The 27,095-nt window shown below is 48.8% G+C and overlaps 1 protein-coding gene across 1 annotated transcript; it reads left to right on the top strand.

Annotated features, from left to right (window-relative positions):
• Positions 1–1,995: 1,995 nt before the first annotated feature.
• LOC116879209 (pancreatic lipase-related protein 2-like) lies at positions 1,996–19,899 on the top strand. The gene is made up of 12 exons (XM_032877249.1): positions 1,996–2,044; positions 4,585–4,739; positions 5,511–5,636; positions 6,547–6,681; positions 7,399–7,510; positions 8,820–8,939; positions 10,084–10,203; positions 12,527–12,645; positions 14,653–14,782; positions 16,283–16,394; positions 17,261–17,428; positions 19,785–19,899. The coding sequence occupies exons 1-12, from the start codon at positions 1,996–1,998 to the stop codon at positions 19,846–19,848; spliced, it is 1,410 nt and encodes a 469-aa protein (XP_032733140.1). The 3' UTR covers positions 19,849–19,899.
• The last annotated feature ends 7,196 nt before the right edge of the window (positions 19,900–27,095 follow it).

Here is a 27,095-nt window from a genome sequence, read left to right as displayed (position 1 = left end):
CCAGAGATGGACACTTTCAAGAGAGATGGCCCATGACTGGCGTGTGCGGAGCTCAGTGAGCAAGTCTCAAGGTAAGGAAGGAAAGGGGAGTGAGGTCCAGGTGCCCTAAGGGCCATGGTAAGGAGTTAGGGTTTTCTCAAAAGTAATGGGTAACCACACTGGTGCCTTATCACGGGTCTCGGGCTTCCATTCAGCCTAATGTCACTCCAGGCTCCTCACTGGGGTCCTTCATGAACCTTGGACCTCACCTCCTCTCTCTGCTGCTGGATACCGCCAGGGGCAACGTTAGGCTTTGGGGTCACTTTGAGGCACAGGCATCCTTGTCAGTCTTCATCATCACTTTATCCTTTCCAGAAACTTCTCTGAAGCCTACTCAAGATAATGGAAGTTCAGTCCTTAGCTTCCCTCAGCTCACTTCAGAGTTCTCAGAAGGGAGTGTCACCCAAAAAAAAGAAGCCGTTTTCTACACTCAAACCCCTCAGATGAAATGGCTGGCAACGTCAGTGTTTCTGGGATTGGCCCAAGGGCAGGACTGGAACCTGGAATAATTAGAACTCTCACCCAACTGCCTGTGGGACTCTGTGAGCAACAGCCACTTCAGGAGAGCGCCTGGCAGCATCTTCTAGAGCTAACTATAGACACGCCACAGGACCGGGCGGTTCTACCTCTGGGTATAAGCCTGAGAGAAATGACTGTATGTGTCTACCTAAAAACCGGATCCAGACTAGAACGTTCCTAGCAACATCGTTCCACATAGTCCCACACTAGAAAGAACCCACCAATGAAAGAATGGATAACCCAACTGTGGTTGGGTTGATATATTCACGCAGAAATAAATTAGTTAAATTAAAAATAAATTAATATGACACAGTAACAGAAAGCTAATAAAAAGTAATTAAAAGTAATAAAGTGACCCTCCAATTACTCACACATGTAACAACATGGCGGGATCTCAAAAACGGGTTGTGGGAAAGAAGCAAGACTTAGGGCGCACACACGGTATAATTCCATTTATAAGCAAGTCTAGAACAGAGCAAACTAATCCATGGTGATAGAAATCAAAGCACGGGTGTGGGCTTGATGCTAAAAGATCATGAGAGGGGGAAAAAAAGATCATGAGAGAAACATCTGGCTGCTGGAAACATCTTTTATGTTGACCTGGGACGTTAGCAGAGGAGTACACAGCTGTCAAGGCTTATTATGCTGTACTTTAAACTTAAGATCTATGCACTGTGGTATATCTAGACTATACGTCAATTTGAAAAAAAAATGGCAGGGCGGCACCTGCCTGTTCACCCGGGCCCTCCTCTCAGCCGTGAAGGAAGTGACCTTCTTATCTCTAGGTCAATCTTACTTAAAGTCAGTCAGTCTTACTCTTATCTCTAGTACAGCTCAGAAAGGGTCTTAAAATAGACTATGTTTGTTTCCAAACAAAGCCAGAGTGGAGCCCCTTTTAAGTTTTCCTCTTTTGAGCATCTGGGTCACTCTGCTGAGCTGGTCGAATGTGTAGCTGTGTGTATGTATCACGTGCTTGTGATAACCTATGTTCCAGCACGCAGGTGCATAGCCCTATCTAGCCCTCCCTTCCGCCCATCTCGGGAGTCCAAAGGAGACGCCTGCGTATAAAAGCCACAGCCTATCGGCCGGGCTGTGAGACAACGCCCTGGTGTTGCCCAGTAAGTCACAGCCCAGATCCGGGGTGGGGGGCGCTGGGGCTGCCAGAGGGACGCAGCCCAGAACAGGGCGGGGGGGGTCACTGCGGAGGGGAGACCCAGAAACCGCGGCTCTCAGAGCAGGGCCACCCAATGCCATGTGCGTAGGCAGGAGGCCTCAGACTCAGGGGAGCCCCACGGGGAGTCCCAGGGGGCCCAGGCGCTGGGCTTCGGTTCCACACACCCTGTGCTCCCGGGCCTCCTGCCCTCTCTGGGCTGAGCAACCGCCAGCCTCGTACCTGTGCCCAGGTGTGTCTGTGTGTCTATGTTTTCCTCCACGTAGATGCTGCCTTCTTGGACCATCGGCCTTCTCCTGCTGGCCACAGTCAGAGGTGAGGATGCTGTTACCATCCCTTGGGGGAGCAAGGGACGGTGCCTGGGTTGGCCTTTGGGTGAGGCCACTGGAGACACTATCATCGGGATTACTGCCGCCATGAACTACAGCATTACATTATTTCAAGAAAAACCTAACTGCTATCATTCAGGGAGGGTTGACTCTGTGGCAATGTTCTTGTCACAGATAATCCCGGGCAATCCTCCTGCTCTGTCCTGTTCCTCCTGCAGAGGCTCTGGGGCGGTGAGGGGCTGGGAGAGGTGGCAGCTGCCGGGGCAGGGGGAGGGGCAGGCGGTTTGGGCAGGCCCCCCACATCCTCAGTCCGTCCAGTGGCCAAGCACATGTCCGCAGACTAATGTCACAGAGCTGACATTATGGGACAGGCCTGCCAAGTGAGCCCACCCTCCCGCCCACGGCCCCCACTCCTTCCCCTCACAGAGTCTCTGTCTCCCCAGCTCCGATCAGTCCCTGTCCCCTGGCCTCTGTCCAGATTCAGATACAGAAGCCAAGGTCTACTTGTCCTCAAACAGAAGTAACCTCCTTTGCCGCCACAGCCCCCTGGGGCCTCCAGACTGCCTACTGCCCATCACCCCACCTCACAGAGGTATACCTCACAGGTGCCCTCTGGGGGCTCTCTCCCTCTCTCCCTCACTTCCTCCCATCACGCAGAACCCCTCCCTGTCTGGCTGGGCCTCCCCAGACCCTGCTAGAGAATGCTTCCCACAACTGCAGACACGGTCTCCTCGGGTCCCTACTGAGCCTTCCTTCTGCATCCAGACTCCTCCCCCTGGGGTCCTTGGCTTGTCCCTAGCCCGCTCCGGGTCTTCCTACCCATCCCAGCCCTGTAAGGAGACCTGGCTCCCGACAGCAGAGTCTGGAATGGGTGCGGTTGCATCTCAGGTCTTTCTGGGCCCTCTGGTCCCCTTTGCTGGCCTGCTGCCACCTCCTGCCCCAGACTTGGGCAGCCCCCAAAAGTCCCTCCCAGGCACCCCACCTTTCTTTCTCTGCTTTGGGGCTTCCCCCTTGCCTAGCCTCTGGCCTCCCACCTTCCTGAGCTCTAGGACCTCCCACCATGCCTCAAACTCACTTTTTCCAAACCAGGCTCAGACGTCACCTCCTACCCCCATCTCCTCACCTTTGCCTTAATTTCCACTGTTGTCAGAGGTTAGACTGCCTCTGACCGCCCCAGGTGCCCTGCCCCTGCACTGCCCCACTCCACACCCCTGCCTCTCCCAGGCTTTCCCTCCTCTGAGCCCCCTACACGAGATTCCACAAAACTCCTTCATGAAGCAGGGCCCCCTCGATTCACCAGTTCGATGCCCTCCAGCACTTCCCCACTTTCCCCCAACAGCCCAGGTGTCTTCACAAGGCCCCCAAGCCCCTGCATTTAGCACCTGAAGCAAGAGTTATTTTAGTCCCTCCTTCCCTGTTAGATTTCCTCTCGCTCTCAGAGCAGGGTTTGAACCTGATCTCCTCAACACCTAGCTTTATTCCCAATTAAACTTCGCAGGTTCAGATCCGGACTCCACCGCTGGCTGTCCCCTGTGCCTTGGTTTCCTCATCTGTAAAATGGGTGCAATAATACAAATTCCTTACTCACAGGGCTGTTTTGAGTCTTTAGTGGGATAATACTGGTAAATTGCTAGCATGGTCTCTGACGCCCAGTAAACAAGTATTAACCACCACCAGTTTTGAATTAACGGCCAACATTTGGCCCCACCAGTTTAGGAGCTGAGGAAGCCTAAGACAGAGACCCACTGCAATCCTCCGGATTTGATTATGACCCCCCCTCCCAGTGACAACTGCTAGTGGAAATGTACGTGTTGTAGGCACAGAAAGGACCAGCATTTACGGTTAAGCCCTCATCAGTTGTGCGGGTTGGACCCCTACTACACACTGTATGATGCAGCAAGAAATCATTCCCGTTCTTAGAAAATTCTCCTTTTAAGGCGAATTATAATCTGAAATGGCAGAGCATAATTGGGGGCAAAAGTGTGTGTAAAAGGATGACATGGGACAAATACCCACGAACGCCTACAGTTGGCTTCGGCTGGTGGTGGTTGTAACGGAGAAGTCAAGGGGAATCAGGGAGCACCGAGCCACAGATTTCACACTTGGGATAATTACCTGATGTTTGATGAAGAGAAGTCCAAGGCCATCTGGGAGTTTCCTGGGAGAAATAGTTTTAAGGAGGAAGGGCCCCAGGAATTCTCAGTGATTCCCCAACTGGCCAGATGATAAGGGTTAAACAGCATTAAACATGCTATTCCCACACCCCATCCTAGGGAGTGAGGGGCATCAGAGTCTCTGAGGGAGGGGCCTGGGATTGTGTAGACGTGACAGGTATAGTCACTCCCAGTCCCCATGTGATTCCCATCACCACTGAAGTTTGGGGAACAACGGCCAGCAAAGGTGAAGACCAGCGTTGGCCAGAGCCAGCCCTGGGCTCACCCCGAAGAATCCTCTTGTGTAGCTGAGAACACAGGGCTTCTTTCCAGAACCTCACAAGGGCCCTGTTCGTTGCTCTTCCTGCCCCAGGAAAGGAGATCTGTTATGGACATCTTGGCTGCTTTTCCGATGAAAAGCCATGGTGCGGGACCCTTCAGCGGCCTTTAAAGTTATTTCCCTGGGATCCCAAGGACATTGACACCCACTTTCTCCTGTACACAAATGAAAATCCGAACAACTTCCAAGTAAGAGTGGGAGTGGAAACACTGCATGGTGGGTGGACTGGGTTGCCCCCGCTGGAGCCTTCACGTGGTCGTCCAAGAAAAAAATGCACAGCCTTGGAACGTTCCAGATGAGGCTTCCTCACCAATGGTAGACCTAGAGCCAACTTAGCTCTCAGGATCACAGACCGCTATGCATAAATAATGAAATCGATGGACGCCCAACCCAGAAACTAACATCCACACACACTCGTGCACGGACATGCAGAAGCTTCCCAGCAGCAGCAGCCTGCTCCTGGGGAGGTTTGTGTGGCATTTATGGAGAAGCCCAGGCCTGGCGTTCCCGGAGAGGGTCTGTCTTTTTCCTGCACCAGGCTGGGGAGGGAGAGAAGCCCCTCAGTGGAGTGGAGTGGGGAACAGTAAATCCTTCTCGAGGAGCTAGAGGACAGATGGAAAGAAGCAATACATAGCCACAAAAGACAAAAGGTGGGGAACCCTGGGGTACCCTTCAGTTCCCAGAAGGCCTGTTAGGTGGAAGCAAGACAGGCTTCCTACAGGTGGTCAGAAGTGACCAGGAGGGACATGATCAGGATCCAAGTAGCTCCCCGCTCTCCCTGAGAGAGTTCAGAGAGCTGGTGTCTATCTATAGGTCCATGAGGTCGCCCACTGTGGGGTTCTAGGGGACCAATGCCCTGCTCCCAGCTGGGAGTCTGCTTGGACGTGGCCATGGTGCTGTTTTTACTTTGTGATCCTTCTTCAGGCATTTGCTTAGCACTTTTTTTGTTATTAAACCAGCTGATCACGGCCACTGATCTAGCCACGGTTGAGGCTTCCAACTTCCAACTGGACCGCAAGACACGCTTTATCATCCACGGCTTCATAGACAAGGGGGAAGAGAACTGGCTGTTGGACATGTGCAAGGTAGGGGTCCCCCGCCACCCTGCACCTAGCCACTCCAGACGGAGATCAGCACCCAGATGCAAACCCCACAGCCCCAGTGTCCCTGAGGTCGGGAAAGGAAATAGGGAAAGAACCCTCCTTTGCCAAAACCACCAAGGAAAACCTGGGTTCCCCGGGCATCCATTGTCAAGTTCTCCCAACCCAACAACTTCTGGCCAATCAGCTCCTCTCGAGGCTGAAAGGAACCAGGGTCCAATCAGAAAGTCCCAGACAGGAAAGCAACTTGAATTTGCGTGTAGAGCTTTGCTATCCAATAGAACATTCTGCGCTGTTGGGAATGTTCTATATCTGCACTGTCCAAATCAGGAGCCGGGGTCAGGCTAGAACACCTAGAGTACTGTTGGGTACATAACAGCTGCACTACCCAGGGCTTGGACTATCTACGATAGGGGTCCACGAACTTTTCCCGTAGAGAACCAGGTAGCAGACACTTTAGCATTTGTGTTCAATTTGGGTCATAGGGTTTCAGCTCAACTCTGCTTCAGCTCAGAAGCAGAGGTAAACAGTTAAGTAAACAAATGGGTGTGGCTCGTTCCAATAAAACTTTATCTGTAAAAGTGGTGGGTTTGGCCCTATCGTAATAGTCTAACCCCTGATGTAGGAAGTGATCTTTTTGATCTGGCTGTTGTCACTAAGTATCTGTGAGACCTTAGACAAGTCATTTAATCCATTCTGGGCCTCAGTCTCCACATCTGTTAAGTGGGGATAAGCACACCCAATCAATAGTGATGTGGCAGAAGTTTGGACATGTGCAAGGAATATTAGAGCTCTGGCACAGCTATGTGCTTGACGGGTGTGGATGCCTATCTCTGGAGTGTACAGTTTATCGTTGTTGGTAAATCGGTCTCTCCCTCTTGCTTGTCCTCCCCAGAAAATGTTTAAAGTGGAGAAGGTAAACTGCATCTCTGTGGACTGGAAACGAGGGGCAAAGACCAAATATACCCAAGCCGTTCACAACATTCGCGTGGTGGGAGCAGAGATAGCTTTCTTCATACAAAATCTGTCGGTAAAACCCTGCCTGGGCCACATCCTGTGGGGAGCGGGCAGAGAGGGCCCCCCTCCCCCCTCCCCCGAGCACCACCTTCCTGCTACCTAAGAGGCAGCCTAAGGACCCCCGGGCTGGGGCAGGGCCTAAAAGCCCAAGCAAGGCCTTTTCTAAGGTTCAGTTGCACCTTTTCTCCCTCCTGGATTGTCCTGAAGACTCCTACTTATGGGGCTGGAGGCGAACTAAACTCTTTGAGCCTCAGTTTCTCCATCTGGAAGAAAGCCTTCCCTGTAGGCTTCTCTGGGAATTCCAGAGCACGCTGGGACACCACATGAGGCTTCATTCTCAGACAGCCCAGGCGGGAAGGCCCCTTACAGCCTTCTGGAAGGTCTATTCTGGAGAATCCCAGAGCCGGGCCCACTACCCGCGCTCTCCCCGACAGGCCCGACCCCCGCCAGGGTCCAGGGGAGGTGACCCCGCGGCGGCGGGGTGTGGCAGCAGGCTGCCCACGTCTGGTCCCCGCCCGGGCCGCCTGCAGTTGACTCGGTGGCCGCTGGTCAGCACTGTTGCCCCGCTCACGAGCCGGCCCGCGGGCCATGCAGACTTTGGGGCCGGGTCGTGCAGTCCCCGCCGGCGTCCTGGAGGGGTCCCCTCCGGAATTTGCAGCTTGCGCCCCGCGCCCCGCGCGTGCGCGCATCCCCGCCACCCGGCGGGACCTGACGCGCCATCCGTCCGCAGACGGTGCGGGGCTACAGCCCCGAGAACGTGCACCTCATCGGCCACAGCCTGGGCGCGCACGCGGCGGCCGAGGCGGGCAGGAGGCTGCGCGGCCACGCGGGCAGGATCACAGGTGCGCGGCGCGCGGCCCCGACCGGGTGCGGGAGGCTGGGGGGCGGGACGGTGGGGGGCGGGGAGGGGCGGGGAGGGGCGGGGAGGGGCGGGAGGGGCGGGGGAGGGGCGGGGGGGGGGGGGGGGGGGGGGGGGGGGGAGCGGAGTGGGCGAGACGGGAGCGCGGCGCACGCAGGAGCCCAGGCAGAGCGCCCTGGCAGGCCCCTCGGGAGCAGGCTGTCGGGGCTGCCCCCACCACACTCAGAAAGTCACTGTCCATGATTTCATTAGGGAATACTTGACTGAGAATTCAAAACTTCAGGGTTATTATTGCAAGAGTAATATAATAATAATAATAATAATAACAGTAATAACAACAACAACTGATTTTTTTTAAATTAGTGCGTCAGTTCCACAAATACGAATGCTGAGCCATGCACAGGCAGAGAGTGAAAAGTGGCCACCTGAAACCTGCTCCATGGGAAGTGCTCAGTAAATAACTGAATAAATGAATGAGTCACTTGGCAAAATGAACGCACACGACACCTTCCAGACAAGGAAACTGAGGGTCGGAGGGGACAGGTGTTTGACCTTGAGCAGAAAACCAGGGCTAAATATAGGTCCCTGAGTCCCTGGTGCCCTGTGGGTTCCACCCTCTGCCTCTCTTCAAAGGCGAAGCGGCCACAGCCCCCTTCGGGAGACCCACAGTCTGGTCCAGCAGGCAGACAGTTAAGTAGGCAAGTAAATTCAGAGCGAAATTAATTAAACACAAAATAACCCTATACACTGTGGGTGGCATGCACTGAGAAAGGAGAGGCTAAGTTTTCCCTGAGGGGGTGGTGTTTGAGCCCAGTCTTGGAGAGAACAGATTGATTAGGAGAGGATGTGGGGAAGTGAACAGCAGGCTGGGGAAAGCGGAAGCAGCCACAGAGGACAGTGTGGGGACTGGGGAATGGGCACTGGGCACTGGGTGGAGCCGGGTGAGGCCGGGGAGCTTGCAGTCTTGGAGAGCTGTGACCACTTGGTAACAGGTGAGGGTTAAAAGGACAAAGGATGTGAGGGGGCAAGGGGACCCCCCTAGATCCTGCTCAGAGTCAGGCACTGGGGACTTCTGGATGTTTGTTGACAGTCAGTGACCCCACTTTTAGCCTCTCTGTCTCAACTCCTCTCTCCAGAGCAGACTAGGAGCTACAGACCAGTTAATTCCCCAAATCACGGCTGTTGGGCTCTGGGACTCCTGGCCCAGGAATCCCCATGGATTTTGTGTGTAGAGGGTTTAGAGCCTGTATTGTGTTAGAGTGTGGTCTGACTACCCTACTCCCCGATTTCAGGACTGGACCCCGCACAGCCATGCTTCCAGGGCACGCCTGAGGAGGTTCGACTGGACCCGTCTGATGCCATGTTTGTGGATGTGATCCACACGGATTCTGCCCCGATCATCCCCTTCCTAGGTGAGTTCCCCCCTGCACCTCCTGGTGACCAGCTGAGACGGATGGGAGTGGGTCCAGGTGCACCCCACATGCTTACCTCAAGGGTGATATTCAAAAAGGCCAACCACAGGAAGACCTCGGGCCCCAGCCTTAGGGGATTGGCCTACCGGCCCAGGTGAGCCTGAAACACTTCTACAGCCTGGAAGGGCCTCACCAGTCTTCAAAACTTTAGTCCTTTCTGATCTACCAAAATCCAGAGGGACAGTTAAATTTCTTCTTGATGTTTCACCTGTATTTGCAAAATGCAAATGTTAATTTTTGAGTTTTTTTTTTTTACTTCTTTTGTCAAAGCTATGGTTATAGTTTGTTTTGTTGGAGATGAAATATATCCTTTTATCTGGTTCTTCTAAAGAAATGTTCTTTTTTCATGATTTTCTTGTACAACCACTCATGAAAACTGCCAATGAAAGTATGTTTTTAATGAAAATTATATCACTCATTGAATGCTTACCATATGCTTCTTTGAATATTTTGTACACATTAGCTCATTAATCGGAACAACCCTAAAAAGTAGGTATTACTATTACGATTTCATTGCCAAGGGAACGAAGGCTTCACAAGGTCAAGTAATTGCCCAACATGACGGCGAAGTCTATAAGTAGAATAGGTTGTGATCCCAGGTCTGAATGCTTCAAAAACCAAAACTCCTACCATTGCTCTGGGCTCTCAATATAGCGGTATAATGGAATGTGGTCTCAGTAGAACAATATAACATCAAAGTCAAAATTCTTAAACAAATACAGGAATAAAAGCTGCACCAGTCCTGATATGCAGCTCCTAGTACATAGTGGTGTCAGGGCCTGACGGTACTGCTTAGGTTCTCCCCAAGACAGACAGACACACATACATACAAATACACCTGTGTGCAAGCACACCCAGAGCCCAGCTTCCCCCTCTTCTCCCTGTGTGCTCTCCTCCCTTCTTTTCTTGCCAAATGCCCATTTCTGAGCACTTTCTGCAGAGTCACAGACAGCATGGCGAGGCCAAGGAGAGAATTGGCCAAGAAGGTTCTCGCTGTGGTTGGAAGGAACCAATACTGTCTGTGGCCACAACCTAATGTTGGGACCGCTCACCTCCCTGCTCCCCTCTGCTTATAATATTTCAGGTTTTGGAATGAGCCAAAAGGTGGGCCATCTGGACTTCTATCCAAATGGAGGAAAGCAAATGCCCGGATGTCAGAAAAATAGTCTTTCGACCATTGTTGACATAGACGGCCTGTGGGAAGGTACGTAAGTAGAGAAGCAAGACAGCTGCTGTCCACCTGGGGAGAAACAGGGTGTGCTCGGTGCCGGGCATTTCCACGGCCATGTCCTGAGGTCTTTACTCTGATCAGTCCCATTTTACAGACAAGGAAACAGGGTCAGTACAGGTATAAAACTTGCCCAAGGGTTCCCTAGGTTTAAGCCCAACTTCTGGCTGCAGAGCCCCGACCTCTTGCGCCATCTGGCACCATCTTCCCCTTGGCCAGATGCTGAGGCAGGAGGGGACCAGTTCACCGGCAAAGACCCAGCTCTGGCTTTGGCCTTCTGTCCTCCATACCTGTTTCTTGAAGGACTGCTTGCTGGGTATAAGCAAAGATCTGAGGGGCTTAGACTTTCTTGCCATTTACTGTGCCCACGTTCCAGGTACGGAAAAGAGCTGAGCTGGTAGGAAGACAAAGTAGGGGGACGTGCTCTGCGGGTTTGGGGAGAGCGTGCTGGGAGAACGAGGCCTGGGCTCTAGGGGATGAGGCTTGTGTGGACCTCCATTCATCTGAGAGGACGGGCTCAGTGCCCCTAATAGGAGGTGACCTAAAGCATCATCTGTGTTCACCGCCCTTGTTCTGACCTTCGGTTATTCCTGTGGCCCAGCCCTGAGATCGGCTTCACTATCCTCCCTGAGAGTGGAGGCTTTGAGTCTGTGATCATTTCATTTTAGGATTTATTTGTCTGAGCTGGGAGTTCCCTGAAGCCAGGGACTGTGTCAAGGGCCTCCCAGACCCACCGGGGTCTAGCCCAAAGCAAGCACCCAGTGCAGTCCATTACACAGGGCTCAGTGACCTTTGGTGGCATTTTTCTATTCTGTATGTTGATGTTAAAGAGCAAGGTTGCTAAAGCCACAGAAGTTTTAACCCTCTCCGGGCTCCGCACCAGTGATCCCAAGGAGGATGCGGCTGCTGGGCTCCCTGGGAGGCCCCTCCAGAGTCATAGGAAGGTCTGCCCCCTACCAGAAGTGCTGAGCAGGCCAGCCAGAATGGGAGCCCAGGTTTAATTAAAAAGACAAGTTAGAGTGAAGAAGCCCATGAACACGGGAGTGTGTGTGCAGCTCCGAGTGATCCAGGAGCGGAGCAGAGGAACGGTGAAAGCCATTTGTGCCAGAGGCTGGGATCCCAGGGCCGCAGGGATCCCAGGGCCACAGTTCCGGACGAAAGAAACAATTCAGGATGAATTGGTTGGTTGTTCGGTTGTTGGTGATGAGCCTCGGTGTGGGGCACATGGAACCAGCTTCTGCAGGAAGTTTCTGGACTGGGGACAGGATGGGGGTGGGTAGCACATGGAGCCCAAAGCTGTGGGGGGGCTGATCCTACCGCTGCTTCCCAGATGCAAAGGGAATGTGCCTTTCTCCCTAAATAGTGGGTGAAGCCACCAGACCCTCCCAAGGGGACCCCCCAGCTACCTCTGCTGTTGCCAGGGATTACCTCATAGGAAGTTTTGCACCCAGTAGCTGGAGAAGTGAAAAACCATTTTCCAAACAAGAGGACTTTGGTCTAAAGAAAAAAATGGCACATAAAACGCAGTGACAGAGTGCCCAGAGGCCACAGTGATTGTACTGGCCACTGCTTCTGCCTTGTGCCTGGAATAGGAGGAAAGAAGGAGTTCTCAGCCTGGGGCCGAAGGCATAGGGAAGCCTGCTTCCCTCAGAAGGCAGCTGTGTCCAGCTCGCAAACTGAGGCCCAGCCTTCGTGCAGATCGCACCCCCCGGCAGTATGTGGCCGGCCTTCACTGTCACTGTTTAGAAGTGGGAAGGTACGGCTATCATTTGAGCATGGAAAGATTTTCACGGAAAAGTCAAGATTCTGGCTTCTTGTGAAAATTTAGAACAAGTAATCTGGGCCTTTACCATAAAACGACTGACCGGACCGTGTAGGATCCCCTTAAAGGCAATTGCGCAATTATTATCCTATCTCTTGATCTCTCTCTCTGCATAACATTTCTCACTGCCCCTGCATGGCCCGCCGCCCTCATCATTCCTTTACATTACTTGCCCAGCCCCCCAGGATTGCACAGATGTGCTCCTTAGCGCCGGCCACTCCCCAACACCTGCTGGCCCTTGAGTAGCAGCTTCCCCAACACCTGCAGCTTCCCAGCTAACGGACACAGTGGAGGGAGAGGAGAGACATCTGGTCAACCCTTGCTACTAAACAACCCCCTTGACTGACAGGAGAACTTTCAGACTGCGCCCTCACACCCATCTGTGCAATGTGGAGGGAATTCCTCGCTCAGTCCGAATGGTTCAGCCTTTAAAAGTGAAATGCCTCCTGTGAGCTCCCATGGCCTTTGCTTCCTCAGGAACCCGAGACTTTGTGGCTTGCAATCACCTGAGAAGCTACAAGTATTACTCCAGCAGCATCCTCAATCCTGATGGCTTCCTGGGCTACCCGTGTGCCTCCTACAATGAGTTTCAGGAGGTAGGTCACACCAGTAGGGGGAAGATGTCCGTGGCCCTATGGGTGATGGGGGTTTTGTTCCTGTGGCTTGGCAGAGAGCACAGCTGTAACCTCATGACTGATGGGAGGAGGGACCACACATCGGAGCCTCACAGAGACTTCTCCCAGAAGCAGGGTGGGCAGGAGGGGACATGACTGCTGGGCCTTCCCTCCATCCCAACTTTTTATTCTGGAAAATTCCCAATCTACACAAGAGTCGAAACAAGAACACGTGAATATCTGTCTACCCATCACCTACATGCACCAATTGTTGACACTTAAATGTGTGCCTATGTGTAGTTTTCTTCTAAATTATGTGAAAGCAAACTTAAGACTTCACTCATAAATACATTCATCTCCTGAGAACAAGATCATCCTCCTATAGAACAACGTCCAAGAAATTTAGCATTGATACACTACTATTTTCTAATATGTTGTCCGTATTCAGACTTCTCCAGATAGCCAATGTCCTCTAGAGCTATGTCTTTCTTTTTCTTTCTTCCATTCTCCCTCCCTCCCCTCTTCTCCTCCTCCCTCCCTCTCTTCTCTGCCTCTCTCCCTCCCTAGTTTCTTCCCTTCTTTTTCTTGCATGGCCTTTTTTTAAGTCTCCTTTAATCTCTCTCTCTCTAGAGAGAGAGAGGGTGAGCATGAGTAGGCAGGGAAGGGATAGAGAGAGAATCTTAAGCAGGCTCCAGGCCCAGCACAGAACCCAGCGTGGAGCTCGATCTCATGACCCTGAGCTTATGCCCCGAGCTAAAACCAAGAGTCAGACGCTCAACCAGCTGAGCCAGCCAGACCCCCTTTTTTAGGCTCCTTTAATCCAGAACAGCTCTACATCTTCCACTGGTCTTCCAAGACATTGACAGTTGTGAGGATTCCAGACCACGTGTTCGGTAGAGTAACCACAGTCTGAACTTGTCTGGTTATTTCTTCACGATTCACTGGGTGTTCTCGAGTCCTCAGTGTACGCAACCAGACGCATTGGCATTCATTTAGTGGAACTTTGTCTCATTATTTGATGACTTTAAAAAAATTTTAAAAATCTGCCAGATTTCTCCAAGTCCCATTACCCCCGAGGTGACAGTGTTCACAACAACAAACCAGTATGAAAGGTTGAGCTTCTTACCTGAATCAGTTGGTACTTTGGGGATGCAAACGTTTGAAGTTTCAAAATATTTTTTCTCAAAAGTAAAAATAAAAATATATTTATACGCACACGTTTTCCTTCCAAAGCTGATTTTGACTGTAACGTTCTTGGGTTGAACTAAGGTCAAAAGGACATCATGTTCCATCCCCGGGGTCCAAGGGTAGTCATTGCATAGTCCTGGCTGTGGTCGTTATTGTGGGGGTGTGGATGACAATATACACAGCCTCCAGCATTTGTTTCGTGCTTTCCAAATTGCAAAATAGCCATGCACACCATGGAAGGTGGATTTGGTGAGGGCAAGAAGACCAGTGTCATTGTAGCCTGAAATGTTACTCTGATCTGAACAGAGCAAACCACCTCCTCCAGCCCCCACTAATGAGCTACTATTTGAGGAACATCACCCAGGGATCAGTTAGATAATTCACATTAAAGTGAAGATGGTCACAGACCTTCTCTTCCTCTGCTCTTTTGAAAGAACTTATTGGTCCAGTTTACTCCTCCTGGAAGATGTCTTGCAATTCCCTTCCATACTTGAACATTATTGCTCCCTGGATATGACTTGTCTCCCAACTATACTCCAGGATCTCTGGGTACTTCTTTGGGTACACAACAGGGTTTCATACAGTTCTGTGCATGACTCTGAGGATAAGTGCATGGATGTCAGTGGAGGGGTGGGAGAACGGATGGGTGGATGGTTGAATGGGTGGGTAGATGAGAGGATGGTTGGGGGATAGAGGGGTACATGGGTAGATAAATAGGAGGATGGATGGGAAGATGAATTTCTTGATTGATTGACTCAGTCAAAGCCCACCACTAACAAGCAAATTATGTTTTTTCACCAGAGTAGCTGTTTCCCTTGTCCAACTGGGGGATGCCCCCAAATGGGCCACTACGCTGACCGGTTTCAGGGGAAAACCAGTGCCGTGGGACAAACCTTTTTCCTGAACACAGGAGACAGTGGTAACTTTACTCGTAAGTTTCCATTTTACTCATTTAAAAACTTTTGCAAATAATTTGGAAGGTGTACCAGCCTAATTAGTCAGGACAGAAACAACTCCAACCAGCTTAGCTGTAATAGAAGGACATTATTTAGCCAATAAGCCTGATCGACGGAGTGAAGTGCAGTGATTGGCACAGGCTGGTCACGTGTTTGTCCACCCCAGAAGCGGGAAGGGTGAATCCATCAACAGGAGAAGAGGGTCATGTGGGGCAAAATCCCTGTAAGTCAAGACATGCCTGTGATCATCTGTCATACTAGTCTCCCTGCACAATCACGCATGCTACACACATCCACACATACACACACATTGTGTTGGTGTTGTTTTGCCCAGCTTCTCACCAAAAAAGTACAAGATAGTAACATCATCAACATTCATTTGTCATAAGTGATAATACATGGTGGCTGAATACAAGAGCATTATTTTTCAAGGGAGTTTTAAATTAAAAAAATGATATAGCACTTTTCCCGTGTAGTATCTCCTGTAATCCTCACAATACTTATGGTGGAGGACAACAGATGGGCAGTGTCTGTAACGTCTCCTGTGCATATTCCTTCAACCCGACGTTCCATTTCTCAGACATACCTTGGGACAACACTTGCCAAGAAGGTGTGCTCAAGGACGTTCACTGCAGCATTGTTTTTAACACCAAAAGTTTGCGAGGAGAAACCTAGATGCCCACCAATTGGTAGACAACCAGCTACTCTGTGAACCGTTGAAAGCAAGGAGATAGCTCTATGTACTGAAGAGAGAAATCCTCTCTAGCATGCAAAAAGGCAAATGGGCGAAAAAAACACGTATCAATACATTAAGTGCAAACAAAGTGTATCAGTCAGGGTCCCAACAGGAGAGAAAACGCAGCGACATGGTTCAAATGAAGAGACTTTATTGAAGGGTCTACTTTGAGAGGTGTAGTCGGGGTTAAAGGAGTAATCAAGGGATGCCAAGGAGCCCAGCTTCGGGTGGTTGTGGGGCTCCTGGAGTGGCATGGCTTCCCCAGAGGGGAAGTTACCACCAGACATCCAGTACCAGAGCCAGGAGGTAGCAGGGGAGCATGAGAGACGGGTCCCCCCCTTTCCTCCTGTCTTCCAATCTCCTGCATAAGTCTCTTATCAGCTGAACTCAACTGAACGCCAGTGGTGAGATCCCTGGTGGGGTGGCCTTCCAGAGCACAGGGTGAGGTAGGGAAGGGTGGCAGATCAGTCTGGGGAGGGGATGGGTGGAGACAATAGAGAAATTGGCACATCCTCTTTGTGGAAGGGAAAAGAAGCTTGGATGTTCTTTCGTAAACTTAATCTGTGTACGTGTAAATGTTCAGAGAAAGCTCTAGATTAGGGTTTCTCTACCTCGGCACTATTGACATTTCAGGCTGGAGATGCAGAGCTAGGAGCGAGAATCCTTCCATAGGGTGATTTTTTTTTTTTTTTTTCCCAACGAGATGAGTTCATTGAATTGGTTATATGTTTTTGGACAGGTTGGAGATACAGGGTATCAGTCACGCTGGCTGGAAAAAAGAAAACGAGTGGGTATATCAGGATTGCTTTGTATGGAAGTAACAGAAACTCAAAACAATATGAAATTTTCAAGTAAGTTCAACAGTAACGTGAAATGGTCAGACTTTTCATCATTGAGTATTCATAAGAGATTGGGCATAAAATGCTTTCTAAATCTGGCCATCTATTAGAGAGAACCATTGAATCCTAGAATGTCAGAGATGGAGGAAAATCTTGGCAGCTGACCCAGTGATCCCATTTTGCGGATGAGAAGAGTGAGGCCCAGAGGGGGACTTCACTACTTAAGATCAGATATGTGCTAACTTCTTTTGGAAGGTCAGTCATGGCTTTCTGACTTTGGTTTTATGGTATCAAATTCTCTTCCAATAAGGTACGTTTCTGTGGCAACTACCCCCAACACCTGTACTCTCCACCTCCCACACAGGCGTACCTACCTTCTTGCTGTGGTGGTAGCCTTAGCCACTAGCTTTTGCTGGTCAGATGAAGTGCTTGGTAAATACGTGTTGGATGAATGCGTGAGTGGGCTGTAAAATTATATTGTGTTTTTTTATACTAACTTTTCCATAATACTTTTCATGTTAAGTTGAAGCTTTTTGACAACTTTCTATGCCCCATATGAATTCCTAACAGAAGATCTCTGCTGAGCCACATACATCTTTAAACATAAGACATTGCACTAATTAGTCTTATAGTATAATTATAAGGTTAATATGCCTCCTCAAACATTTGATTTCCCCTAAGGACAAATTAAGACAGTAGAAATCTAGAGTCCTATCTTTTTTAACAGATGTGTGCTTCACAAATATATTAGTGTTTTAGCAGCTCCTGGATGCTCATGACGTCGTTCAGGGTATTTGCAGAAACCAACAGCAGCCATTGCTATCATCCTATGTATTCATACATCCAGCTGAGATAATATTCTATGTCTGTGCTTTCAGAGGCTCCCTAAAACCACATGCAAATCATATCCGTGACATTGATATGGACCTCAATGTTGGAAAAATCCAGAAGGTTAAGTTTCTCTGGAACAACCATGTGATAAATCTTTTCCGGACCAAGCTGGGGGCTTCGCAAATCACCGTGCAAAGTGGTGAAAATGGGACCGAGTGCGTATCTCTTATTCTACCTACATCTTAGTATCTATATTTACCTACCAATCTAGCTACACATCCATCCATCCACCCATCTGTCCATCCATCCAGTCACCAGCCGTTCGTCGCTCCCTTTCTGTCCATCTGCTTAACCTCTCACCCATCCATTCAGCCATCAGTCATCTATCCAGTCTTCTGGCCATCCAGCCATTATCTACCCCACTATTCATCTCAACTCCTCATCTAGCCTTCTGATTCACTTTGACAGATCAAATATCATTTGATCAAATATCATTTCCCTTACCCAAATTCAATGGAGCAAGGCATCAGTAAGTTATAAGGCATAGATTTGAGAAATAGGCGAACGTGAGACTGTTTGGCCTCGAACAATGAGATAAATGCCTGGGCAGAACTTGTAGGAAATCTCGAAGTTAATTCCAGTTGGGGAGCAGTTATTAATGTAAACTAGTTTGTTTGGAGACTGTGGTATGAAAAGGATAGAAACTGGGTTGGGATCTCGCTCACAGGGGCGAGATTCTCTTCTCCTTCAAGGGAACAGAATCTTACTTGGTCAGGGCTGGGAGAGGATATAACTGTATTTAAAATACTGAAGGAAGAAGCCCACCTTCAAAGAAGATCATCATAAACTAACAGGCTGTTAAGGTCTGAAGGAAACTTAGGTATCCCCTCTCAGCTGCTCTCATTTTAAGATGAGGAAAGCCAGATATGGAGAGTCATCCAACTTGTCTAAGGCCACACAAGGAAGCTGGAGGGAAGACAACTAGACCTCAAAATGTGTTCAAAAACACACACCAAGATCTTGCTCAGCTGCGTCATTTAATTGCGCTGGAGGTCAGCCATACTAATCCCGATTCATCTGAGTGTTGCTGGAAGGATCAGATGTCATCTTCCTCTGTACACTCAAGACCAGAGCACAAGCATTAGCGCAGCCCAGACTTGGATCCAGGTCTTCTGACAGCCAGTCCTGTCTACCTGCCTTGGGGCCCGTCTACAGCCAGACGTGGAGCTAAGAATTGATCAGGGCTGGTAGTGGGTGCATTGCGGAATAGTCTGGATCTCAGAGTCATGAGGTAGCGGTTGGGTGGAGTCACGGTTTTCAAGTACAGTAGAGCCCACACATGATATACTGCAAGTACCAAAGTCAGCCCCTCACATAAGGGATCCCCCGTCAAGAAGCTATATTCTGAAGCCAAGCCCCGAGGAAGGCTGGGTGGTCAGCCATCTTCTCTAGCCAGAGATACCACCAGGGCAGGAAGAGGCCAGGGGTACCCTGCATCTCATGTCTGGGTACCAGCCCCAATCCAGCCCCAACCAGGCTTCACTGCTCAGGAGTGACAACCCTTCCCTGTCTTTTTTTTTTTTTAAGCATCTTTATTGAGAGATCATTCCCATACCGTACAATTCAACCCATGTAAAGCATGCCATTCAGGGACTTCTAGCATATTCACTGAGTTTACCATCATCTTCGCAATTGTAGAACATTTCCTTACCCCAAAAGGAAACCTCACACCCATTAGCCATCACCCGCTCATCTCCCTATCCCTTTGCGCAGGCCTACGCAACCCTAGTCTATTTTCTGTCTCTAGATTTTTCTGCTCTGGACATTCCAGACACAGGAAATCATAGAAGATACAGTCCTTCATGTCTGTCTTCTTTCACAGCACAGGGTCTGCAAGGCTCCTCCGTGTGCAGCCTGTACCAGTCTTGTTTAGTCGTTCCTTTTTATTACCAAATTAGATCATCTAGAAGGACCACAGTTTATTTATCCATTCATCAGCTGGCGGATGTTTGGGTGGTTTCCACTTTATGAATACTGTCGCTTATATCCAAGTCTCCATGTGGACATTCATTTTCATTTATTTTGCATATATAGAAGCAGAATTACTAGGTCATAGGAGAACTTTAGGTTTTCCTTCTAGAAGAACTGCCAGACTGCCTTTCCAGAGTGGCTTCCACATTTTATGTTCCCAGAAGCAGTGTATGAAGAACATTCATGATCTTGACTCTATAGGGAAAGTCGTCTGCGGGCAGGCTAGGGCAACCTTGGGGACACAGTGTCAGGTCTACAAGTGCAGGCCCACCAGAGCGTCAAAGACTCTCTTGGTTTTGGGGAAAAAAAAAAAAATCCTTGGCCTGACTCAGCTGATTCATTCTCAGCTCATTAAGAAGCCACAGGAGAAGAGGACGTTCTTTGAGGGGTTTTGCTTATGGAGAATCATCTGGACTCTGCTCAGTGTCGCAGAGCCCTTGGGTCCGAGGGATCAGAGTCCTGGGGGCTGGTTAACTGCTCCCCTGAGGTCCCGTTTCCATGTGTCAATGAGTCTCATGCTGAGAATGTTTTCCTCCACAGGTACAATTTCTGTAGCAGTGAGACGGTCCAAGAAGATGTTTTACAATCTCTTTACCCTTGTTAAAAATGTGGTCCTCTCTCTTGCGTCTTGGCTGTAATAAATTTTTTAATGCCCTCTGTTGGACGTCCAGGTGTTAATTTGACATTCTCCGTGTTCTGGGGTCACATTTCAGAAATGATTTGTGGGACAGATGCCACGTTTGACCAGAGGTAACACCTGAAATCTGCCACCAGCCCTCCCCTGCCACCATCTCTCTCTTTCAGGGTGCATTGTGGGGCCTGTTCGTATTTTGTTTCCTTAGACAAGGAATGTCTCTCCTATCTGATAAGGTCATCCTTGCTCCCATGTGTTGCCCACCCAGCTTTTAACATGTTAGGGGAGGGGCGCCTGGGTGGCTCAGTGGGTTCAAGCCTCTGCCTTCAGCTCAGGTCATGATCCCATGGTCCTGGGATCGAACCCCGCATCGGGCTCTCTGCTCAGCAGAGAGCCTGCTTCCCCCTCTCTCTCTGCCTGCCTCTCGGCCTGCTTAGGATCTCTGTCTGTCAAATAAATAAATAAATAAATCTTAACATGTTAGGGGAAGAAGTGACCCTATGTCAAAACAGCCTGCAGCAGAACTCAGTGCGATCTTTATTTATTTATTTATTTATTAAAGATTTTATTTGTTTATTTGACAGAGAAAGACACCGCGAGAGAGGGAACACAAGCAGGGGGAGTGGGAGAGGGAGAAGCAGGCTTCCTGCCAAGCGGGGAACCTGATGTGGGACTTGATATCAGGACCCTGGGATCATGACCTGAGCCAAAGGCAGATGCTTAACACCTGAGCCACCCAGGCGCCCTAGCGCAATCATTAGTTAGATTAAAGCCTTCCCATGGCATGAGGGAAGAGGGGCTTAAAAAAAATTAATACATGCATGTGGCCCAGAATGCAAAAGATCCAGAAGAGTATTCTTATACAAGGTATGTCGCTGTCTGCCCTCACCCGCCAAGTCTATTGTTCCTCTCCCCAGAGACAACCAGTTTTTTTTTTCCAGAAATATTCAACACATACACACGTGTGGCCATCTCACACAGCCAGCCCCAGCCCCAGTCCCAGCCCCACATTTTTTATTTCAGACAAAGGGTAGCACACAATAGGTACCATCCACTTTGCTTTTTGCACTCTCAATAAACCGGATATCATTCTCTCATGATATGGAGAGAGGCTCTTCATTCTTTTTACAGCTTCATCGTTTCCACTGAGGAATGTGTGGGGGCGGGTGTCTATGCTAATGGACGTAGAAGTGTTTTCCAGCACTTCCCCATTAGGAATATTCATGCAACTACTATCTTTTGTGATGCTTTTACATCGTAAAAATTGGTCCGGTAAATGTTGAGGCTAGATTTCCTTTGGTCAGGATTCCCAAGTTGCCCTCTGTGGCCAACATACCAACCAACACTCCAGCCAACACCACCGGGGACGGACCCAGGCCGCTTTGCAGGCCTCGTAGGCCAAGAAAGCCAAATTCTGGTAATTTCACACGGTTCCTTCCAGCTGGAGAGTGCTTCGCACCTTTCCGCACATGGGCAATTGTCTAACCAGTTTTGAACTCGGTAGACTGAAGTGCTGTTGTTCCGTAAACTGTAATTTGTGTTTGTTTTCCTATGAATGAGGGTGAACATCTTTTCCGTGTTTAATGGCCTTTGTCTTTCTTTCTCTGTACATTGTCCAAGTTGTTGGCCAATCCTAGGCATTTTTTCATCTCATTTTTACTTTATTTATTTTTATTATTACTTTTTAAGATTTTATTTATTTATTTGAGGGAGAGAGCGAACGAGACAACATAAGCTGGGGGGGAGGCAGAGGGAGATTGAGCCCCACATGAGGCTCTGCGCTCAGCACAGAGTCTGCTGTCCATCTCCCTCGGCTCCTCCCACTGTGCTCTCTCGCTCTCTCTCTCTCGGGAATGAATAAAACAAAATGTTTAAAATTTTTTCTAATTTAAAAAAATAAATGTTTGGGGGGCTGCCTGGGTGGCTCAATGGATTAAGCCTCTGCCTTCAGCTCAGGTGGTGATCTCAGGATCTTGGGATCGAGTCCCGCATCGGGCTCTCTTCCTAGGCGGGGAGCCTGCTTCCTCCTCCCTCTCACTCTCTCTCTCTGCTTGCTTCTCTGCCTACTTGTGATTGCTCTCTGTCAAATAAATAAAGTCTTTTAATAAATAAATAAATAAATAAATGTTTGGGGTGCCTGGGTGGCTCAGTGGGTTAAAGCCTCTGCCTTCGGCTCAGGTCATGATCTCAGGGTCCTGGGATCAAGCCCCACATCGGGCTCCCTGCTCAGCAGTGAGCCTGCTTCCCTTCCTCTCTCTCTCTCTGCCTGCCTCTCTGCCTACTTGTGATCTCTGTCTGTCAAATAAATAAGTAAAATCTTTAAAAAAAAAAAAGTCTAAAAAAATAAATGTTTGAGTTACCTTTGCCAGTAACAAGCAGAATATGAATGAAATTAACAACATGACATTTGTACTCATCACACTGTTTTTAGCAATAAAAAAGAAATGAAGGGTCCATATGTATCAATATGGGTAGGTCAATATATCAATATGGGTAGATTCCCCCCAGGGCTCTGTTGGGAAGAAAAGCAAATGTTGGGAAGACACAATTTGGATACAGAAATTACCATTTATGTACATTATTATTGCACAAGTACTGCTACCCCACCGCATACACACTACGAAATATCAAAACATGGACACTCAGAATCTTTATTATTAACTTCCATAATTGTAATTACATAATTATTATTATTTATTTTTTGTTACAATAGGATGCACAGCCAATATGACAAAAACATTCATCTTTGCTAATTCACATGGTGGTCAGAGAGGTGTTTGTCAATGCTATTTTTTGTAGTTTTAATTTTGTATCCAATTTTAAAAGAAAAAAGGGAAAGAGAGGTTTACAATATTTTGGAGTTCAGAAGCTGTGGCTGGTAGGAGGGGTTGCCGGTGAGAGGTGACTGGGTGGTTTCTGGAACCCCAAGATGGTTCCATGTCTGATTTGCATTCAAATCCTGATCTATCAGCCACTGTTCCCGAGATGCACAGCAAGCGCCTCCCTCCTCTTTATCTTGGGAACTTGCATCTATCACATCAAAACCCTCCATCTTCAGCCTCTGACAGTCTTGCCACTCGTCCCCAGTGTCCTGTTGGTCACACCTGTACCAAATGGCACTACCGATGAGGACAAAACCCAGGACCCGGGCAACCGCCTGCCAGAGCCGGCAGAGACCTCATTGGGAAAGACAGCTTTATTTCTTAGCGTTTACCTGCCCCTGCCACAAACCACGTAATTCCTGCAAAGATCTCACTGAATCAAGATTGAATGGTAACAAGAGTGTGATACAAAGCCCTCCATTAAGAACCAAGGCGTCTTCGTCCTGTCTTCTCAGCCTCCATGGGGGAAAAATAATGAATACTTTACAAAGCTATTACATAACATGTTATGTTAAATGAACAACAAATTACTTTTTCTTTTACTAGCTTTTAATGCTAGTAGTGCCATTTATTCCTGACCTTCAGATATATGAGATATTTTAAATGACAACGTAAAAAGAGTTCTTGTTTGAAAACGCAAGCTACTTTAGACTGCATATTATTACTTATAAGTACAGCGTGTGACAGCATCGCACATTTCAGCATCCCATTTATATCTAACTGGTATATATTTCAGTTGACGTTTATTGTTCTCCTGCATATGTGTCAAATTTCCTAATGATGACTCTGACAAAGGCGTAGAGCTTGGTATATAATCAGTGTTATCTATTAGAATGCTATTTGTGATAAATCATGTTCAAAATAAAAATTGAATTGATTTTTCTGTTATTTTAATATTGTGCCACTCACAGCAAGCCCTTGATTGAATCTTAAACGCTTTAATGTTCTATTTTTGTTTCAGGCAGATCAGAAATGAGGTTTGCACTATCCACAAAGCTAAAACAATTTGTAAAACAACAAAATCAAATTTCAAAAAGCATCTTTGTTTCCCAGCCACAGGAGTAAATTTGGCAACGCTGTCATTACGGGCACACAACTTAGCCACCAAAGCCTCACACGCACATTTAATTTCTGTGCATCTATTTTCACCTAAATCAGATTTTAACTGTAATGCAGGGTATGAAAAGCCTCTGCCAGGTCTTTGTCTCTACCTTTTCTCTCGACCCATTGCAGGTTTCCTCCCGGCTAATCTGAGCTCCATATCACCTTGCCCTGGTCTGGACGAAGTTCTGTGTCCTGGGAGCATGGCGGTTCTGTTTTCCAGAGCCCCCAAAGGGGTCTCTCTTAAGAGGGCCCCTGCTTGACCCAAATTACTTATGAGATGCATCATTTGTGACTGCCCCGGGCTAGCATCATATCCTTGGTTTAACTCGTTGTTTAGGGCAGGGACTAGCAAATGAGGGCCCATGGGCCACCTGTTTGTATGGCCCTCCAGCTAAAAATGTTCACATTTAAAAAAAAATTTTTTAATGAAAATCAAAAGGAGAATACTATTTCGTGATACATGAACATTATATGAACTTAACATTTCAGTGCCTATAAATAAACTCTGATGGGAACACAGCCACCCTTGCTCATTTACATATTGTCTATAGCTGCTTTCCTGCTAAGATGACAGAACTGAGTATTTGCGAGGGAGACCAGATGGCCCAGAAGCCTGAAAATTTAACTATCTGGCCCTTTAGAGAGAAAGTCTTCAAACCTTGGTTTAAAAGGAAGGGCCTTAGTAATTTATGTCTTTATTAAAAGGATTGTCACCTTCAGGGCAGGGGGCTGAGGGAGCATTCAAATAAAACGTTGCATTCGCCACGACCAATTTCATAGAAAGCTTTATAGATGCATTGGCTAAAAGGTTCTCAACCTTTTATTAGATGTTAGATAAAAGTTTTTAGAAAAAATGAGGAAAAAAGGGGAACCAAGAAATAAAACAACCCCAACTTTCACAAAGCTGCAGTTGTGATCAACGTGCACACAAATTATAAAATTATAAAATAAGTCCTAAATGTCCTTAGACAAATGGGTTGAAAAATAAGCAATCACCAAAACTGTGTTGAGTTTAAGCAAATGGGAGTGGCTTTGGTTCAAATGGCCTTAAGCCAGACATCTGTTAGCAGCTGCCAGTCACCCAGACCGGGGCTATGGAAGGCAGGGGGTGCCTCAGCCAGATGGAGAAGCCTGGGGAGATTTGCCCTTGGTGTGACCTTCAGAACACATACTGGAAACGAGGGCTAAACAAGGGCTAGGTGTTCGGCCCCTTCAGGTCATGGCGTACCTGGTGCCCCTTCCTGATAGTACCCCAGACTAGCCAGGGAAGGTAGAGTATATGCTCTTAGCCTTTGGAGAATTCAAAAAATCTAGTTTAAATCCAGATGCAAACACAGGCTTTTGTTGGGGACATATCAGCCTCTGCGGGGGGGGGCTATTTTTGGAAGACTTATGGAGGCTGGTGTACCCCCCCGTCTCCCCACCAAGCTCATCTCCATCAGCTTAGAAAAAGAGACTTTTAAGGAGAGGACAGTTGGGGACTCTGCCTGCTGGGTATTCCCATCTAACGATGGCTCCTACTGTAGAGCACTGCTTCTGGGCTGGGCACCAGGGGAAACTTTGGGTATTTGTTGGGGGAGAAGTCCGGGGTGACATGGGGGTAATTTGGTTGAGGAACTCAGAGGCCCTTTGGGAAGGAGCCAAGACCCCAGCTCTTGAAACTCTTGGGGTGGGAGAGAGGCTGATGAGCAAGGCCTAGAGCAGGGCAAGGAGATGAGGCCCTCTAGGCTCTGGCCTTACTCAAACCTCTCAACTTTTGTTCTGGTGGTGGTGTTCCTTTCCAGGGCCTTCAGCTCGGTCAAGGGCTGCCCGTGAGCCCTGTGCCGGCAAAATGCCAGGCCATGCCCTTCATGTTCATGTGCATTTAATCCTCTCAAATCACCTCATGAAGAAGGCGTCATCATTACATCATCATAACAGGAGACTGGGGCTCAGAGTGGGTGAGTTTTTCCTGCCAGATCACACAGCAGCCACATGACACAAACAGGTGTGAGGCCTCCCAGAGCCTAGCCCTCGACATCCTGAACCCCATTATACCAACTCTCGCACTTCGTATACTTCCGGGTTTCTCATGAATTCTCTCGTCTCTTTTCTTTCTGAATTGATCCAGCAGCTCTTGGAGCAGTAGTTCATGTTGTGATAGTGGCCTCAGAGGATCACACGATGGGGCATTGATGTGGCAGTGATGTGGCAGTGACGTGGCAACGACGTGGCATTGACGTGGCAGTGTGGCATGAAGGTTAAGCGTGCCGACTCTGACCTCAGACCTCCTGCCATTTACTGTCTGTGTGACCCTGAGCCAAGTGCCTCAATTTATTCATTCATAAGATGAAAATGTTTAAAGAATACTAATTAAATAAGCTATTCCAGGGGAAGGACTTAGGCCAGAGCCTGACACAAGCAAGCACATTAGCAGCTGCTGCTGGTTTTATTACTGGTCAGTGATGCCCGAGCAGCCTCCCTCCTGGGGTAGAATCCCTGGGAGGAACGTCCAGTGGTAAAGAGTCTCCATTCGTGGGCAGGAGCCCGGGGTTCTGAACCGCGTTGTGTTAATAACTCACCACGAGGGACATAACGCCAACCCATCCCCAACCCATGTCAGCTGAGTTCTTGGGTCCCTTTTCCCCAGGGGTAATTGACAATCCTTCCTGAGCAGGTGTGGGCTGGATTTACCTGCCTAAGCTCCCTATTTCCATAAACAACAGGGCGCCTGAGTGAGCTGTTTTGTTATCTTCATTCCTTTTACAAAGTAGGCATTGGAGGATCAGAGAGGTTAAGGCAAGCATCCAGAGCCACACAACCAGAAAAACCCAGAGTTGAGATCTGAACTCAGGGAGTCTCCCTCCTGGCCACAGGCTTCACAGCTATACTGGAGCGACGTTAAAGCCAAGATTAAGATCCTGGTTAGAGGCAGCCTGTCCCCAGTCTGTGGGGGGTCGGGGGTGGGGCAGTCAGGACAGGCAACAGGACAGGCCCTCCCCACAGCTTGCTTCCGGAGGATTCTGGCACAGGAAGATAAAGAAGTGACCGCAAAAGAGCACTTTAATGCTAGGGAAGCCAAAGGATCCCGACAAAAGGCCCTGTGGTCCATCAGCAAACACACAAACCCTCACTTTGGTTTCTTCACGTCTCCAGACCCAGGGACATTTGTCTTATCAGGTAACGGAATTGTTTTTAGTGGCAGGAATGAGCTCATTACGGATGCAGCTTGTGCTAATAATGATACCATAC

The sequence above is a fragment of the Lontra canadensis genome, unplaced genomic scaffold (genome assembly GCF_010015895.1).
Source record: "Lontra canadensis isolate GAN:19392208 unplaced genomic scaffold, GSC_riverotter_1.0 scaffold3, whole genome shotgun sequence".
Classification (NCBI taxonomy): Eukaryota; Metazoa; Chordata; class Mammalia; order Carnivora; family Mustelidae; genus Lontra; species Lontra canadensis.
This window is presented reverse-complemented; position numbering and strand designations above follow the sequence as displayed.

What these genes read in the sequence shown, in the direction of transcription:
- LOC116879209 (XM_032877249.1), top strand. Translation starts at nt 1,996, where the DNA reads ATGCTGCCTTCTTGGACCATCGGCCTTCTCCTGCTGGCCACAGTCAGA. An exon ending in GGCTGTTGGACATGTGCAAG is followed by an intron (nt 5,637 to 6,546) that starts GTAGGGGTCCCC and finishes TGTCCTCCCCAG; the next exon opens with AAAATGTTTAAAGTGGAGAA. An exon ending in AGTGGTGAAAATGGGACCGA is followed by an intron (nt 17,429 to 19,784) that starts GTGCGTATCTCT and finishes TTTCCTCCACAG; the next exon opens with GTACAATTTCTGTAGCAGTG.